This window comes from Mchenga conophoros, linkage group LG15 (assembly GCF_057382185.1).
Source record: "Mchenga conophoros isolate Kocher_MC1m ecotype Shallow Benthic linkage group LG15, M_conophoros_male_GT1.1, whole genome shotgun sequence".
NCBI lineage: Eukaryota > Metazoa > Chordata > Actinopteri > Cichliformes > Cichlidae > Mchenga > Mchenga conophoros.
In genome coordinates, this window is record NC_140540.1 from 18805565 (window position 1) to 18820883 (window position 15319).

Sequence of the window (15319 nt, forward strand, 5' to 3'; positions counted from 1 at the left end):
ACCCTTGAAGTAGGGGAGACCGGGGATAGTTGTAACATTCCTGACATTTTTGGCTGTAGCTTTGAGCTCTTTTAAGGTAGTGGATTCAAAATGCAATGCAAAGTTTTTACATGTCTCTATGAAATAGTAGAGCTATTTTTTTCTGCAACGCAGTTACTAATTGCATGGTATGGTCTCAAACACAAAGAGAGAAATGTGACAATCAACCCCATGGTCTGGGTTATGTAATCATGTAATCTTTTTTATTCTACACCTGAATGCACTTATAAGAACTGATGTAGCTACAGCTAATATCTGAACATTATAATGAAGCTGAAAAAATGTAGTTGTGCACCAGCTTCATCAACTGCACTGTATGTGTTTGTGTCAAGTTTTTAATCACTATCAGAATCACAGTGATGACAGATGTATGGCACCCTTTGAGTGCAGGCCTCACGAGCCCACAGAGTACAGGTCAGGCACTTAACCCAAGCTTCTGGGGGAATGTGAGCATTGCAATTCCATTGCTCTTGCAGAAGTCAATGGCTGCAGTTGGCAGGTGTGAACTGTGGTTATCCATGGGAAGAATCACTTTCTTTACGGCTGACTTTGGTGTGGTTTGCAAAGTGCTTCAACTATAGATGAGGAACTCTGTTTCTTGCATCCATCCTGATTTATTTCCACTATACTTCCTACTGAGAAACTTTCTGGCCCAGTCCTCAAGGATTTGTCCAATGACTTTGGATATTTACATCCATGTTTCACTGCAAGCTGATATGCCAGTTCTTTTACCTGTAATTTTAATCACAAAAAATGTTAGTATTTCTGCTATACTATATTTTAAATGGCCACCATCACAAATTTCTAACTTTTCCCTACCTTATCCTCTATCAATTCCTATTGGCTTACCTCACATGGTCATAGTCAATAAAATGCATCTGCAACCCTCATCGTACTCATCAGGTATTTTGTTAATTCTTTGTGAAGACCTTCTTTTGACTATTCAATTCAATTTCAATTCAATTCAATTTTATTTATATAGCTCCAAATCACAACAAAAGCCACCTCAAGGCGCTTTATATTGTACAGTAGATACAGAGAAAAACCCAACAATCATATGACCCCCTATGACCAAGCACTTTGGCGACAGTGGGAAGGAAAAACTCCCTTTTAACAGGAAGAAACCTCCAGCCGAACCAGGCTCAGGGAGAGGCGGCCATCTGAAGGAAAACAGGATAAAGACATGCTGTGGAAGAGAGACAGAGATTAATAACAGATATGATTCAACACAGAGAGGTCTGTTACTTTTTTTCTTAAATTGTCTGTGTTTGTCAAAAGGTGCTAATTTTTCACATGTGATAGAGTAACTGAATTGGGCATGTACAGGATGAATCAGAACGAAATTAACATCTTATAGTTTCTATCCTATCCAGCTCTTTCTAAGAAGTCAGTTTAATAGGCATAAGGTTTAAATTGATCTCTCTTATCCTCGAACTAAAATTCTTATGTGTTTACATAGTTCAGACCCACTTAGACTGTAGTTCAACAGGGTGAATACAATGTTTAAATGCCACAGTGAGCGCTTCTTCCAGAAAAAAATACTGTCGCAGTCACGCTGCTAGAGTCCGTCTCCATCATGGCCGCTCAGTGGACACAGTTTCACTGAAACTCCTGTAAAAATGTAGACACTGGATCGCGCATGCGCATTGCCGGTGGCTTAGTGGGTCGCAATCTCGCGCAACTTGCTTGGGCGACAGTCGGGGTTATAGCAACGGAAAGCCCATCAGCAGAAGTAGCGGGACGGCGGAGAGAGAGACGGCGGTAGCTTCAGTGAGTAACAAGAACTTTATTAAAAACGGCCCTCCGCACGGCCCAGTCCGTGCTGTCTAAACCACTTTATCACGGGAAAAAGACTCCAATCGTCCCGTAGGTGACAGCCAGTCGTTGGCTGGTAAGGTGCGTATGTATTATCGAAAAGGCCTCCAGAGGGGGGTAACGTTAGCCTGTAAAAGTCGCGTTTTCAGTTACGCTCGGGTGTGTTAAAGTTAGCGGATACAAGTGTAGGGAAATAAAATAAGCTGGAAAAACTGCTTATTTAAAACAACAGTAGCCAAACACCCACGGAACCCCACCACAACCTGCGGGGGGCGAGTAGTTAGCCGGGAGCTAGCTGATCGGTCTGAGCAGCGCTGAAACGACTGTAACGTCAACTGTCAAAACACCGAGCCGTGAACGAAGTTCAGCCCTTAACTGTCCAACAAACCATGGTTTATAAACTATTGCATTACCAAACTTTTCATAGCCTGCTTAGATCAAACTATAAAATGCAAAATTACCTCTGCTGATAAAGAAATACAGTTTTTATCAGATTGAGCCCCTTATCTGATTAAAAACCTTTTGACAAAGAGCTCTTTATAACCGCTCCAATATGATATTATTTCAAACTAAGCAGAAGTGTCCTGTAAGTCTGAAGTTTTTTCAGTCAATTTTAACTAGTACATCTTCTTTTAATTAGTAAATTGTATTCTCTGTTATTTATTTATTTACTCTTGTTTATTTCCCGACAGTACGTCAGACTTTACCAAAAAAAAGAAAAATACTATCACTTTATAGGTCAATCTATCAGCATGATTTATTAGTAGCTTCATAATTAACCCTATAAATGTATAATAGAAAAATATTTGCTAATTTAAGCTTTAAATTAAATGTATGAGTTCTATTAATAAAAAAAAAAAGAAGAGAGGACAGCTGTGTCAGCCAACGATTTTTTACAATAAATCTGAAAATGTATCAGGACAAACCAAGCAAGTTTTTACTGGCACACATCATGTCTTTAGTTGGAGCTGTGTAAAGTACCAAATATAACATATGCATAAATAGTATTTTTGAACCAGCAAGGTGATTCCCTTGCTTAAAACTTGACATATCTCACCATGGTGTGCACAGTGTGCTTTTTAAAAGGAAAATCAGAGTACAGTTGATTAGTGGAAGATAAAGTAGAAGTGATAGGCCTATAAAATTATCTACAGCAGATGAACAGCATTTTTAAGAAACAGGAAAAAATACAGTAAAGACCTAACACAGGACCTGAGAGAAAATGCTGAGATATCCCAACTTACACAAGAACAGGACCGAAAATTAGTGTCAGTAGGTCGCATGTAGTGATGAGTCCAAATTAGGAATTTGTGTTTCAAATCATCATCAATATTTACAAAAGAGAATGAGGAGAGAGGTACAACAAGGAGTGTCTACAGCCATCTGTACAACATGGTGGAGGCTCTGTCACGTTTGGGCTGCATTTCAGTCAGTAGTGTTGGAGATCTTGTCACATGTATGAAAGGTATTATAGAACCAATTTTTTTTAAGACTCAAAAATTGCCTTTTTAAAAATCTGTAAATTATAGTTGTTGTTTTTTATTTTATTTGTTGTTGATTATTAGGGCTTGTTGCTGGATGAAAAAGGGTCATTGATTAGTATACTAACATGTTCAATCTGTTATCTTTTTTGACAGTAATTTCTGAATTTCCCATGTTATTTTTACTCTGAAAAACAAGTGTCTTTTATAATTATTGATGTGGTTTGTTTGTCATCATGATCATGAGCAGCTATCATGTTCAATAATGAAGACTGTTCAGTTGCAGAGCTTTGATTAAAATTATCTTCTAAAATTATTATTTATTATTATATTACAGTGTTTCAGTGCTGCTGGGTCAAATTCATTGGTCCGGTTACACTTTTTATGAACATATTTCTTTTGTCTATATTGTAGAGAGTCTCTAAAACTAACATTACACAAAGCAAAACACAATCAGGAGCTGAATAATGTTACATCACTTTATTTATCATTCAGTCTGTACTCACATTTTGATGGTTTTTCATTTAATCTGAAGGTTATCAAAGTGTGTTCCTATCAACATAAAATGCTAATAACATTTAAAAGAAGACCCAAATTTATATTTGACTTCAACAAGTGAAATAATTCCAGAAACAGTTGGCTGTTATGTGTGGATGGTGTTTGAAATTAGAATTATAATAGAAGGGAGTTGTCAGATTATTATTATTTTTTTGGTTTGACTTGGACATTTCTCTGGAGATTTCTGGATATTTGTTTTATGTTGCCTTCATTTCCACACCTTATATCCTGAATATATAGTACCTGTGTATTAGGGATGTGTGACAACGGCTCAAGGTTATGTCACCATAGTTTAAAAAAACTTGTGATATTGATATTTCTGGTGGTATAAAATAAATCGAAACAATGTGTTATTAATGCTTGTAGCTTGCAAGTAGCAGCATTTATACGTGTTAGTAAATGAAGATAATTTTCTTTACTTCTTTTCCAATGAACTACTGTCATTGATGACACATTACCTAATCTGAAGTGTGAATCTACTGAAACAAGGTGCCAACAACAGCAGCATTTTGCTGTATTAGCAGTGACACAGCATAAGTTTAATGTAAGAACAAAAGTAGCGTAGTTAGTATCTTCCCTGGAATTAAGGATGGATTAGGTAGAAATATATTATAAATTTGCTTGGCTTAAAAAGAAAAGAATCACTGATTGAAAAGAATCAATCAGTGGATCAAAGTCCACACGCAAACCTGATTGAAATGCTGTGGTTGGATCTAAGAGAACTGCGTATAGATGAATGCCTACAAACCTCAATGTACCAAAGCAATGTTGTAAAGAAGACTTGGCCAGAATACCTCTACAGCAATGTAAGAGACTGATAAAGTCAGACAGAAAACAGCTACTTCAAGTGCTTAAAGTAGTCCTACAGACTATTGAATCACTGAGTGTATTTAGTTTTTCACAGGACTGCACAGACTCCTGAGAAAACTTTCTTTTTCACATCACTGCACGTTGTCATCACCTACCAGTCTGATCCAGAAAAAAGGTTCTAAAAACCTACTAAGTTGAAAATCCATGACAATCCGTGTCCTTATATGACCTGAAACTTGTGGCCAGCTTGGGTGTTATTTTTGCTGTGCTGATAAGAAATAAATACAGTTGTGAGTTGTTGTAGTACCGTGTCACTCTTGAATAATTTGCCTGAACAGTCGCATTGACCTGAAAGTTGTTTGAATAACTGTCAGCTTTGCATCATGGGTGGTTGAAAAAGTCATAGAGCAGACTTCATTATTTAACTGCTTGGAGTTCACAGAGTAGTTGAACTGTAGTATTTTATGTGAGGACTCTGTGTTCAGACACTGAAATACTGGAATATTTGGCAGTATTTCCTGCAGTCAGGAAGTGATTGTTCAGCACAACATCCTGTATTGTGTTTATTTTGGAGGACATCAGCTCACAGGAAATGCTGTGGTATTGTTGGATTTTTCCTTATCTCACCTGTCAGTGTGATGCGTCCCTGCTGGGTTGGTTTTTATGTTTGTCTGACGCACCTACAGGCGGTCTGAACTGCGATGGGCACAGCATGTTGAACCTGGGCTAACAGGATTAACTGGGCAGAGATTAGAGGCCCGGCCTCAGGTTTTCTGTGGCATGTCCCTCTGTAACCCTGGCGAGGGGTAAACCTCCATGACCTATTTTTATGGTTTGCAGTTTATGTATTTTCTTGTTTTGCATTCAGTTTGGTTTCAGTCAGTTTCTATTAAGAGTTTACTCTACTTTATGTTTAGTTTTTATTGTTTAAGATGTTCTTATTGAAATTTCACTGATTATTTGTTTGAGACCTCAGAAATTTCCACATATTTACGTCAGTACTGAGTCTGCCATGTTTGGGGTGCAAAATGTAGCTTCACTTACAGCATTTTAATAAAGTAGCCACACCACAGTGTTTCACATATGTTTATGAAATTATGTAAACACCTCAAATATCCGAAGATGTAAAAAAACGGATCTAGGAGCTGTGCCCTAAACTCAGCAAGAAGTCAGCCAGTTTGAATTTCTCAGTGTTTTAGTAGAAATCAGCACACAGATTTAATCACATCACGTATTTCATATTTGGTCAGCTTGAACTAAAGACCTTAATGTTGCCATATTTTGTTGGTTTTGAATTTTCTTTAAAGGGTTAAATCATTGTGACTTGGTCAATTTCAGTGTTTCAACATAATTCTAAAACTTACTTATGTAAACATGTCCCCAGACAGTTAAATTAGCACTTTTGAGTAGATGATTACCTTATGTGAAGTATAAACTGTAACCGGGCTGATACTGAACATGATTCCGGTTTCTGTCTCTAGGTCTTTGTATAAGTGGTCAAGCACAACCCAGTTCTCAGCAGTACGCTCCAACACACACCCAGCACAGGTGAGTAAATGTGTGTTCCCATATGTTTTATTACAAAGCATGCAAACTTAAATAAACGTAATAAAACATGAAGATAAAGATGTAATAGGTTATTCAAAATTACCAAATGGTGATTTAAAAAAAAAGGTAAATAAACCGGGGTGGTGGTCCCCATCTTTAAGAAGGGGGACCGGAGGGTGTGTTCCAACTACAGGGGGATCACACTCCTCAGCCTCCCTGGGAAAGTCTATGCCAGGGTGCTGGAAAGGAGAGTTCGTCCGCTAGTCGAACCTCGGATACAGGAGGAACAATGCGGTTTTCGTCCTGGTCGCGGAACACTGGACCAGCTCTTTATCCTCTCCAGGATACTTGAGGGTGCATGGGAGTTTGCCCAACCAGTCTACATGTGTTTTGTGGACTTGGAGAAGGCATTCGACCGTGTCCCTCGGGGTGTCCTGTGGGAGGTGTTGCGGGAGTATGGGGTGTCTGGCCCATTGCTACGGGCCATTCGATCCCTATACAACCGTTGCAAGAGCTTGGTTCGCATTGCCGGCAATAAGTCGGACTCGTTCCTGGTGGGTGATGGGCTCCGCCAGGGCTGCCCTTTGTCTCCGGTTCTGTTCATAATTTTTATGGACAGGATTTCTAGGCGCAGCCAAGTGGCGGAGGGCTTTCGCTTCGGTGGCCTCAGAATCTCATCTCTGATTTTTGCAGATGATGTGGTTCTGTTGGCTTCATCGGGTGAGGGCCTCCAGCTCGCACTGGAACGGTTCGCAGCCGAGTGTGAAGCAGCGGGAATGAGGATCAGCACCTCCAAATCTGAGGCCATGGTTCTCAGCCGGAAAAGGGTGGAGTGCCCACTCCGGGTCGGGGATGAGTTCCTGCCCCAAGTGGAGGAGTTCAAGTATCTCGGGGTCTTGTTCGCGAGTGATGGGAGAAGGGAGCCGGAGATCGACAGACGGATTGGGGCTGCGGCTGCAGTAATGCGGACGCTGCACCGGTCCGTCGTGGTGAAGAGGGAGCTGAGTGTAAAAGCGAAGCTCTCAATTTACCGGTCGATCTACGTCCCTACCCTCACCTATGGCCACGAGCTGTGGGTAGTGACCGAAAGAACGAGATCGCGGATACAAGCGGCGGAAATGAGCTTCCTCCGAAGGGTGGCTGGCCTCTCCCTTAGAGATAGGGTGAGAAGTTCGGCCATCCGGGAGGGGCTCAGAGTAGAGCAGCTGCTGCTCCACATCGAAAGGAGCCAGCTGAGGTGGTTCGGGCATCTGACAAGGATGCCCCCTGGGCGCCTCCTGGGTGAGGTGTTCCAGGCATGTCCCACCGGGAGGAGGCCCCGGGGCAGACCCAGGACACGCTGGAGAGATTATATCTCTCGGCTGGCCTGGGAACGCCTTGGTGTTCCCCCGGATGAGCTGGAGGAGGTGGCTGGGGAGAGGGAGGTCTGGGCCTCTTTGCTTAGGCTGCTGCCCCCGCGACCCGGCTCCGGATAAAGCGGATGAAGATGGATGGATGGTAAATAAAATAAAAAAGATCATGAATTCTCTGTCATTTAATACGCTCCTTTTTGCCACGCTCCTGGATACACATATTCTTCATTATGTGGAGTCGCTTACTTTTACTTTATATAGATATAAACACATTTTCATAGATTAATCAGACTTATGTGTCAGTGAAAAAAGATTGTCTGGAGCCTTCAGATGTTACACTGATGTTAATATCTTTACATGTGCTTGCGTGTTTGTGGGTGCCTAGCAGGAGGATGGCGGTGAATGTCTACTCCACCTCTATGACCATAGAGAACCTGAGTCGCCATGACATGTTGGCGTGGGTGAACGACTCTCTGCAGCTCACCTACACAAAGATTGAGCAGCTGTGTACAGGTAAACACACACTTCTCGAGAAAAAGCTTCAAATTAAAATAAATGTTTTTCTTGACTTTGTGCTCCTGTTCTGTTTTTTCAGGCGCAGCTTACTGCCAGTTCATGGACATGCTGTTTCCAGGCTGCATATTACTGAAGAAAGTCAAGTTCAACGCAAAACTGGAACATGAATACATCCACAATTTCAAGGTCTTACAGGCTGCGTTCAAGAGAATGACCGTTGACAAGGTGGGAACAGGGAAACCAACTGCTGTTTGTTCTTATTATCCGAGGTGTCATATCTGTACTTTTATATTAGTTATAAGTAGTTTATATTAGTGGCTCATCCCTTGCTGCTCTAGCCTACATGCCAAATAACCTTGCACAAACTTGGACTAACCCTAAGCTCTTAGAGGCATCCATCAGAGTACGAATGTTTAAGTAGAAAAACCATAGCTAAAACCGCTTGAGTGACGTTGTATATAAGAACCACTCTGTTTACTATTTAAGTCAGTACAGTTAAAGTACTGTGGCACAGTCTAAATTGTTTTTAACTGTACTGTAGATAAAGTTGTCTTTAAAGTTGTCATTCTATTATTACGAATGTGATTTTTTTTTTTTAAGGATCATTTACCTTGACAGAAGGAAGCAAGGTGATAACATGCAGATCATCTTAAAGATGGCTGCTGTTACCCCAAAATGACAGTTATTGGAGTATCTAATCCCAAGATTCCCTTTTATGACATTTCAAGAATGTTTTTCTCCTGCTATTTAAAAACATTTCAGATCATCCCGGTGGAGAAATTGGTGAAGGGGAAGTTCCAGGACAATTTTGAGTTCCTTCAGTGGTTTAAGAAGTTTTTTGATGCCAACTATGACGGGAAAGAATACGACCCTCTGCTCACACGGCAGGGCCAGGAAGGAACGCCGCCTCCACCTAATCCAGGTACAACACGACATAGTCAGCTGTGCGTGAACCTAAACCCTTCATTTTACTTCTCTCACATCTTCATGCTACCACATCCCCACCTCTAACCCAGGTAAACCTATTCATCATAAACCTAAAAGACCCACTCGCTCAGGTAACATCCCCTCCATGCAGCATGTGTGTGTGCAGTGTGTTACTCAGTTTATGGAGTGCTCGATCCTGGCTGGTTGTGGGCAGCACTAGGGGCTCTAATTATCTGTCTGCCAGCTCCTTCCTATTAACTCATTCACTGCCATTGACGTCTATAGACGTCAATTGAAAGCATACGTTTGAAAATGGCTGGCAGTGAATGAGTTAAGTTCGACTCTCATATTACAATTTTAGTATTTCTTCTGCATGTACAGCATTAATAATATGAAAAACTTTAAGGAAATATTTAAGACTGTAGGTCAAGCTTCTTGAATGCAGTATTTTTCCAATCTTTGAAAAATGCTGCTTTCGTAAAGTTATTGTCCTGTGAATAGGCTCTGTTTCCTATTCTTAGCTGACAGCAGTGGTACCCAGTGCGGTCTTCTGCTGCTGCTGTAGACTCGAGGTTCTATGACTAGGCATTCTCTCCACTGTGACATCGGACATCAACTCTGCCTTTTCATCCAGAGAAGTGCCACTGACTCGGTATTTGCCCTTTTTTAAGGCCAGTTCCTGTAAACTCTAGAGATTGTTGTGAGGGAAAATTCCAGTAGATCAGTTTCTGAAATGTGTAGTTCTAAAATGGTATAACAGCCCATTGGCCACCAACAAACATGTCACGTTCAAAGTCACTTAGATCATCTTTCTTCATCACTTTGGATCTCAATTTAAACTTCAGTAGATGAAGTCTACATGCCTAAATGCACTGAGTTGCTTCCATATGATTGGCTCATTATTTTTTAGCATTAATGAGCAGTTGAACTGGTATACCTAATGAAGTGGCAGGTGAGTGTATGGACTTGAATTCTGATTCAAAGCTGTTAAACATCAGAGCTGCGCAGCCCGTGTTCTCTGAGGTTTGGTATTTTGTAGTGAGTCACAGCATTAAAAACAGAGGCGTACTAACTGACAGTAATATACCTCAAAGTGGAACATCATGTGGCCTTTAAAGTATCCTGAATACAAATGGGAGGATTATGTCCCAGCCCTGCCCACAAAGAACCAATTACCAGGTGAAACAGGAAACACATTAGCCAGTCATGCTGTTTCACTGATGCATGCACAATATAGTTTCATGGCAGTTTGTGGTGTCCACACGCTAAAATAAAAATGTGTACTGTTTCCTTTTCTTTGGTTTACTCAGTCAATGTTGTGAATTAGCATGGTATGTGTTCAGTGCTCTCATGAGATTTACTGAACAAACACCACTCTGGATTGAGCCATTAAGAGATGTGATGTTTTGTAAAAATAGAACTTTCTGGGGAATTAAAAGGATCTTATCGTATTTTTTAGCAAACAAGATATTATCAAAATAGCTCTTGATTAGTAAACTTACATCAAGAAGGATTTTGCTGTAAATACTCAGACATACTTAGGGGCTGACGAACTAAATAGATGTATAGATATGTAAACATGTGCTTCTTTCACATAGGCCCCATGAGAACATCTCCCACAGCACCAAAGAGTGTCCCCACCCCGCAGAGGCAGATAGCATCAGCCCGCAGGAACCCTCCTGTGACACGTAATGGAGGAGACGCTGAGCTCATAGAGCTCAACCAGCAGGTACCGCTGCCCTGATAACTTTTCAAGAAAACCCTGTAACAGAGGTCCTGTGCAGCTCTCACATCAAAACTGCATAATTACTCAAACCCTTCAGCATTAATGAAGTTGGTAGTGGTTTGGAAGCTTCCCAGATTTCTTTTTTCAGTGTGAGTACTGGTGCTGGATTCTGATTACTACTCCTTAAGAACCAGCCCACATTTCTGCTGATCTGCTCTGTGACACAGAGTCACTAACAGACCCAGGAGTACTTTTGGATGGAAATCTCTTAAGTCACTCTGCAGTGTCCCTCTCATAGCTACACATGTCAATAGTTTCATCTTTGGACATAGAAATTTTGTGCTGCCACCTTTTTGGCAGTGGAACCAGTCTTGGAGCTGGTTCCTTGTTTCTGTACCAGGACTGTGTTGGTGGGAAAAATGCAAGAGTGGTACAACAATTTAACTTTGGAATGTTTTTCTGACTCACACAAGTCAGGCTGAAAACACTGAAAAGGTTCTGATGTGACCAGCTCAACAAATCTTCACATCCTGTTAGTTGACTGTGGACATTAGTACACAAAATTTATATGTAGCTTTTTTCCTTAAAACGCTGCAGCTTTGTGAGCATGTTATGATATAATTTCTTCTCTTTTGTGTCTTCTATTTCTTTGTTTTTATTGTTGAACAACATTGTTGTTTCAGCTGCCTCCCTCATCGTTTTTTTCCCACGGTTGTTTCTGGTCATAGTTGCTTGATCTGAAGGTGACCGTAGACGGGCTGGAGAAGGAGAGGGACTTCTACTTTGGGAAGCTGAGAGACATTGAACTCATCTGCCAGGAGAAAGAAAACAACCCAGTTTTGAGCAAAATCATGGACGTCCTGTATGCTACAGAGGTAAATACAGGCCAAAATGTGTACTTACATTCAGCAATTACAGCACCTACCAGGAATTTGGGGGGGGTGGACTGGTCTCAGGCTTTCATAAAATTTCTTGAGATATTACAAGAAATCAGACGATATGTTTGTTGGTTGTTAGAACATTTATTTCCCACAGTATTCAGATTAATTCCTTATCCCCTGACTTTACCGAAGGCATCACATATTTATGTCATCTGCAGGCTGGTGAACATTTGAATAGTCAAATGTTCACCAGCCTGCATTCAGAGTTACATGCTCCACACTGCTTGCAGTCATGCACATGTTTTCAGGTAATGAGCCAGTTATAATTCCTTGAATTCCTGATTATGGAATTTTAAACATTTTAGGCTGATCTGAGCCATGAGCAAAGTCCAGTTTGTTTACCTTTGATCACTGTGACACGGTTCATTTGGATTCAGGCATGTGGTACGATGCTAACAGTGGCTGAGCATAGACCTTTGACACATCTGAAACTATAGCTGCTTCTATGACATAATAATAGTAAGACACAAGAGAGGACAGCTTGTCACTGCTTCCAAAAATGACTCTAATTAAACCACAAGATGCATAAAATCACAGACCTTCTGTGTTCTCTGTGAGTGCTTTTCAAGCACTCCCCAAAGCTAGCAAGTGTGAGGCAGGAGGGGTGAGGTGCTGGGACAAACTCAAGAGTACTCTGGTACTCTTTGTTAGGTGCATTATGAGTGGAGACCAGCGAGGGAGTGGAGGTGGGTGATGGTTGTACTTTCCATGGTACAAGACCCATGTCAGAAAGATTCAAAAATGAATTATACATTTATTTAAAGTGTGTTTGTAATATTACGAGGAAAATCCCACATTCCAGCTGGTACTGAGAACCTGCCGTACGTATCTCGTGATTATTATTTGATATGGCTGCATTTTACTACTTTCTGTAATCCATCACAGCATTTTGCAGCCTTTACCTAAATCTGGTTAGATTACCACAAAATTAGAAATCAGCCTGTCAGTAAAGCAATAAAGCACCTCAGTGAGGTACAGAGACATCTGAGTGAACAGCTATGTGCTTTAACGTATTGGTGCAAGGAGGAAATCTTTAAAAAATACTGAGATTATGAACAAATGTAGCAAAAAACTTATGAAAGATGACCTGCAGCTGGTAAAGCCTGAAACACTGATCTTATCTTTTCCAGGAGGGGTTTGCACCACCAGAAGATGATGAAATTGATGAAGGAGCACGAGGAGAACACGAGGAGTACTGAAATCTTCCTCTCCTCTTTATCACCGTCACCACTCCTCCACCTCCCTTCCTTTAATCTGACCTTAATTGCCATTTTTGCCCCTTTTTGTTTTCCCTCTAATTAGTTTACATTTTACAAACTCCCCTTACTTCGCCTGTCTTGTCCATGGCTGTCCATCTCACAACATGTTTGTTGTACAGCCTCACTTCCTTTCCAAACTCTTACTAGTAAAGGACGCTTAACCCGAACCGGTCTGGACTCGGACCCAGCAGCCTGGCTTGGCTTACTCGACTTGTTCTAACCTGATGGGACAACTGTACTGCGGGGCTTCTCATCCTGCTGGTGTGTCGCAGGTTTATAGTTAACAGCAGTGAGATGACAAACAGCTCTGGAGTGCTATGAATCTGTCTGATGAGTCAGGTCACTTTCTCCCATCATGCACTCTGATTGACCACACACAGACACATATTGATCAGGGTTCTCTGCAAAGTTTATACATGAAACCACACAATGTTTTCCACATAATGTGATCAGCTTTAGAAGATTTTGACTGGAAGTGGCTCAAAGTGAGATTATAAAAAGGCGTTAAGCCTATCCAGAGAGCAGCATGCACGCTGCACACGATGACACATGTGAACGTTTAGCCCACAGACATATCACAGACTCTGAAATGCTCACATGTATGTCGTAAAAAAGCAATCATTCTGAGGTGAAGCATCACAGATATGTTTTTATTCATTAAGTCGTCCCAGCACAAAGGGTTTGCTCATGAAACTGTCCAGACAGCTTGTTTAGGAGCCATTAGATGTATTTATGTTTTTATTTATTTATATTTTTTAATCTGCTCTAAACAGTTTCTGAAAAAACACAAGATGGGGTTTGTAGAAACTGAAGGTCTTGCACTAAATGTAGCAAAAAAAGCTGACTGAAATGATCCAAAATGCCAACATGCAGTGACTGGCTACAGCCAGAACGACACAGAAAGATGCAATTTTATATTTTGTAGATTTGTTGAAAAAGACTTGTTTTTTTTTTTGTTTCCTTTGCATTGAATTCTTCAGTGGCCAAGTCAGAGGCATAAGTTTAAACTTATTTAAATGTCAGGCTTTGAATTCTATCAATGAACAAATGTAAAAAAGAAGACTATAGAGGACACTACTAAATACTAATGTTTGACCGTTTTAATTGAGTTAAACATTTTAGCTGCTATCACTACTCTTCTGTTGTTGTATTTAATTGAATTTTCATAAGTCGCATAGCGTTAACACACCACAATGGCTGCCATAGAACTAAAGGTTTGTTTTTTGTGATTGACAGCCAGGCTGAGTGTGATTGCCATTAGTTGGATCAGTCTGAGAGAAGAGAACCTCAGACCCTCTCTCACCTTGCCATGGCAGCTGTGTGATAAACTTGCATCATTTGGATTTACTGCTGGAATGAAATAAAGCTATGAGTTTCAAGAAAAGTAACAGACCTCATCACTGTGTGCTGTCTGCTTCCGTGTTTTTACAGAGATATAGACTTTATTTAATCCCACACTGGAGAAATTTCCTTGTTACAGCAGCACAAGGGACAGGAAGAAAGGTAAATTAGAGACATAATAGAAAAAAAACAAAAATAGAAAAAAATAAATAAGAGAAATAGTAAACAAAATAGCCACAATACTGTACTGTGCACACATGGTTACTACATGCAGTAAAATACACCAAGATTTTACTTTTTTATATGTGCATAAAGCGCAGTGGGAATGATAACAATATACATGCATTTTTAAACAGTATTTCTCCTGTCTGGGTATGGTACAGCCTGACTGCTGTCGTGATGAAGGACCTGTGCAGGATCAGTCCTACACCGTGGCTGTTAAGTATACTACTCAGAGACCCCACAGTCTCATGTAGTTCCTGTTTTCTATTCATTAGGAGCAGCGTTTTCTATTTACATCATTTTTGCTTATGCAAATCAGCAGCATACTGATCACATCACACACACAACAGTCAGGCCCAGCACACGTTTGCTAAATGTTGCCTCCATGCACCTCCGTAGAAGTCAAGCAGTCAGTTGCATTGATATCTCTTTGGACCTCATATTGAAAGTTACAGTGAAAAGTTCAACAGTTTGCATCAACTCCAGATCTTTTATCGGCTTAATCTGAGATGAAATAATGAGGGAACGGCCTGCTCAAATATTTACAGGCTCACATACTGGACATAGTTCTACAACAATGCATAGGTCTGCCACTATGTTGCCAAGAAAGCTTTCACACATGGAAAAATATTTATGAATCAGTAGTGAGATGTTTTCCGACCTACAAAAGAGCAAGACACACTGAGACGTCCACTCAGTTTCAGGATTATGCTTCCACTCACAGTGAGTGGAGGAGGTCTGCTGAGGGATTTGGGAGGTTTGTGCCAAACACTAAGCGACGCTG

The 15319-nt window shown here is 40.7% G+C and overlaps 1 protein-coding gene across 4 annotated transcripts; it reads left to right on the forward strand.

The window, feature by feature from the left end:
- The first annotated feature begins 1695 nt into the window (after positions 1-1695).
- LOC146558190 (microtubule-associated protein RP/EB family member 3-like) lies at positions 1696-14356 on the forward strand. Of its 4 annotated transcripts, none has more exons than XM_085246833.1 (8): positions 1696-1809; positions 6185-6251; positions 7989-8116; positions 8199-8344; positions 8882-9041; positions 10645-10775; positions 11501-11647; positions 12844-14356. In XM_085246833.1, the coding sequence occupies exons 3-8, from the start codon at positions 7996-7998 to the stop codon at positions 12910-12912; spliced, it is 774 nt and encodes a 257-aa protein (XP_085102959.1). In that variant the 5' UTR covers positions 1696-1809; positions 6185-6251; positions 7989-7995; the 3' UTR covers positions 12913-14356. The 4 variants fall into 4 exon arrangements, with proteins under 4 accessions (XP_085102959.1, XP_085102962.1, XP_085102961.1 ...); XM_085246836.1 differs by having other exon boundaries at positions 7992-8116; XM_085246835.1 differs by having other exon boundaries at positions 1761-1935; positions 7992-8116.
- The last annotated feature ends 963 nt before the right edge of the window (positions 14357-15319 follow it).

Excerpts from the sequence above, each read along its gene's own strand:
- LOC146558190 (XM_085246833.1), top strand. The coding sequence starts at position 7,996 with ATGGCGGTGAATGTCTACTCCACCTCTATGACCATAGAGAACCTGAGT. Across the intron at positions 8,345-8,881 it reads AGAGAATGACCGTTGACAAG|ATCATCCCGGTGGAGAAATT; the intron begins GTGGGAACAGGG and ends AAAACATTTCAG. Across the intron at positions 10,776-11,500 it reads TCATAGAGCTCAACCAGCAG|TTGCTTGATCTGAAGGTGAC; the intron begins GTACCGCTGCCC and ends TTCTGGTCATAG.